This window comes from Octopus sinensis, linkage group LG24 (assembly GCF_006345805.1).
Source record: "Octopus sinensis linkage group LG24, ASM634580v1, whole genome shotgun sequence".
NCBI classification, from domain to species: Eukaryota; Metazoa; Mollusca; class Cephalopoda; order Octopoda; family Octopodidae; genus Octopus; species Octopus sinensis.
Window position 1 is genome coordinate 2,117,024 of NC_043020.1, and position 2,500 is coordinate 2,119,523.

At 34.1% G+C, this 2,500-nt stretch overlaps 1 protein-coding gene across 1 annotated transcript in view; it reads right to left on the reverse strand.

The window, feature by feature from the left end:
* Nucleotides 1-1,605: 1,605 nt before the first annotated feature.
* Nucleotides 1,606-2,500, reverse strand: part of LOC115224042 (26S proteasome non-ATPase regulatory subunit 10-like) — a 909-nt gene continuing 14 nt past the window's right edge. The window contains exon 1 of the mRNA XM_029794841.1: nt 1,606-2,500. This exon is cut by the window's right edge and continues 14 nt beyond it. Coding sequence (XP_029650701.1) covers nt 1,606-2,500 — 895 coding nt within the window.

A 2,500-nucleotide genomic window follows, 5' to 3' on the forward strand; every position in this document is an offset into this window, starting at 1 on the left:
TAGATATACTAAACAGACAGGCATACAGACAACCAGAAAGAAGATAGACAGACAGACAGACAATAGTAGATAATAGATAGATAGATAGATATATAGATAGATAGATAGCTAGAGATAGATTAGATAGAAGATAGATAGATAGATAGATAGATATATAGATAGATAGATAGATATAGATAGATAATAGATTCATTCAGTCGTTCATCTATAGGTAAATCAATGGAAACCAGGACTGTTCAATATTTGTTGATAGAAGATTTATTTTCAAGAAGTTACACATTATGGTTGAATAAAACAAAAATAAAAGAGAAATACAAATGGTTAAATTATGAAATACTATAAAATAAAAGTACGGGCGTTTACCAAAGACATACAACATTAATGGGGAACTCGTGAATATTCCCAAGGTTTTTGAGAAAGGAAAGAAGAGTCCCATCTACTGCCCTTGTCATAGGTAAAAATGCCGTACTTTGTTTATACGCCTTCCTACTATAGGCAAAATGCCTGATATTTTAGGAGAGGTACCAGTCGATAACAACGACCCCGTACTTATCTGGTACTTTATCTGTCGACCTCACAAGGATGAAAGGTGAAGTAGACCTCGGCGCAGAACGTGAAACCGTAAGAATTGGCGCTAAGGATTTTCTCCGGCGCGGTAACGAGGTACTCTGTGTATATTGATGACATCAAGAGGTACGGCATATCTGGAGCCCCGGATCCGTGGATTCGGATTGCACCCGCCGGTACTTCACCTGATTAACTGAGTGTCTTTTGTTGAATCGATATCGAGGCTGATCTCCGATGACATCACAACAGAGTACACAGAAAAGTATTTGAAGGTTCTTTAACCAACACCAATAGCTGACCACTGCCTCGTGGTCATCGTCATCCCGTCAACAAACAATACCAAAAACAAATATTAAACAGTATGAATATATATAGACTGTTATATTATACTACACGTTATATATACACCATTTTTATGTATTTTTTTATACACACACACATATATATATATATATATATATATAATATTATATTAATTTTTTTAATTTTTATATATTTTTGTATTATACATATATATAATTTTTTTTATTTTTATGTATTTTTTGCATTATATATATATATATATATATACTATACATATATAATATATATATATATATATATATATATTATATATATAATTTTTTAATTTTTTGTATTTGTTTTTTTATATATTTTTGAATGCATGCTGAATATTTAAATTTAATCATTTTTATACAAATGCTTCATTTTTTTGGGGTTTTTTTTTTCGTTTTCTGCTTTTTTTTTTTTGTAGGTCTTCAAAGTTTATCTTGATTTTGTTTTTGTGTTTGCTGTTCTTCAAATGGGAGTCCGTTTTCATAGTTTGGTTTTCAGTTTTTAAGAGAGGATCATTCCAGGTGTTCTTCATAAAGGATATTCGTTCGATAAACGCTATTTACTCTTCTCTGTATTATTCATTTAATCGTCGATTCAATTTCCGCTTCCGAGTATTCAAGTATGGTCGCATAACACTATCATTTCATTTATATTACTACGAAGAAGACCCTTCACACATACAGTTAATATTTACCGAAGAAGTCATCCACCAGATCTGTTCACACTCTTGCAACCGCATGACGGCTGCAGGCACTGGTTCTCAGTCAAGTACATATCGATGGTACTTCTTTTCTTGTTCGTGGACTTAAAAGGAGGCTTAAAAGAATTCCTTAAAACAAGCTCAACTGGAAAAGGATAAGGAATTTTGCGAGTACGGTTAACTTCCTTCGCCATTTCCCAACAAGAAAGCGCAACAGCCATGTGTATACTTCTATTTTCTTCAGCGATATCGAATGCAGATTTGCCATCGTAATTCTTGGTATAAGGGTTTAAGCCTTCCTCAATCAACAACTTGGTGACGTTTAAGTTCTGATTCCTGACAGCATAATGAAGAGCCGTATTACCATTAACATCTCTTAAATGTAACGTGTGTTTGCTCAGCTTTAGCAGTTCCTTTGTTATATCTAAATTAAATACAGCCAACATTAGCGGTGTTTCACCGAGTTCGCTACAGATATTAACATTGGCGTTATTGGCCAAAAGGAAGTCAGCCATTTTAACATCCCTTTCTGCCAGACATCTCATCAGCGCTGTTGAACCCCACCAACCCTTTGAATTTATATCTGCTCCGAATTGTAAAAGACAGTAAGCTGCTTCATAACTTTTTGTCCATATAGCCGCCCAAAATGGTGTTATAAATATTATATTGTACAGAGCGCATTTTTGATCAACCGGGGCTTGGCATTCTTCAACGAGATACGATATAAGATCGACATTATTGGTTGTTGCAGCATGAAACATGGGTGTTACTCCATTATAGAGTAACATTGTCAACATATTACGTTCCTCAAACGTGTAGTGCTCCAATTCGTCCATGATTCCTATCCAATCGTCATACTTTATGCACCCAGACATATTCTTTATAGCGTCTTGGAGT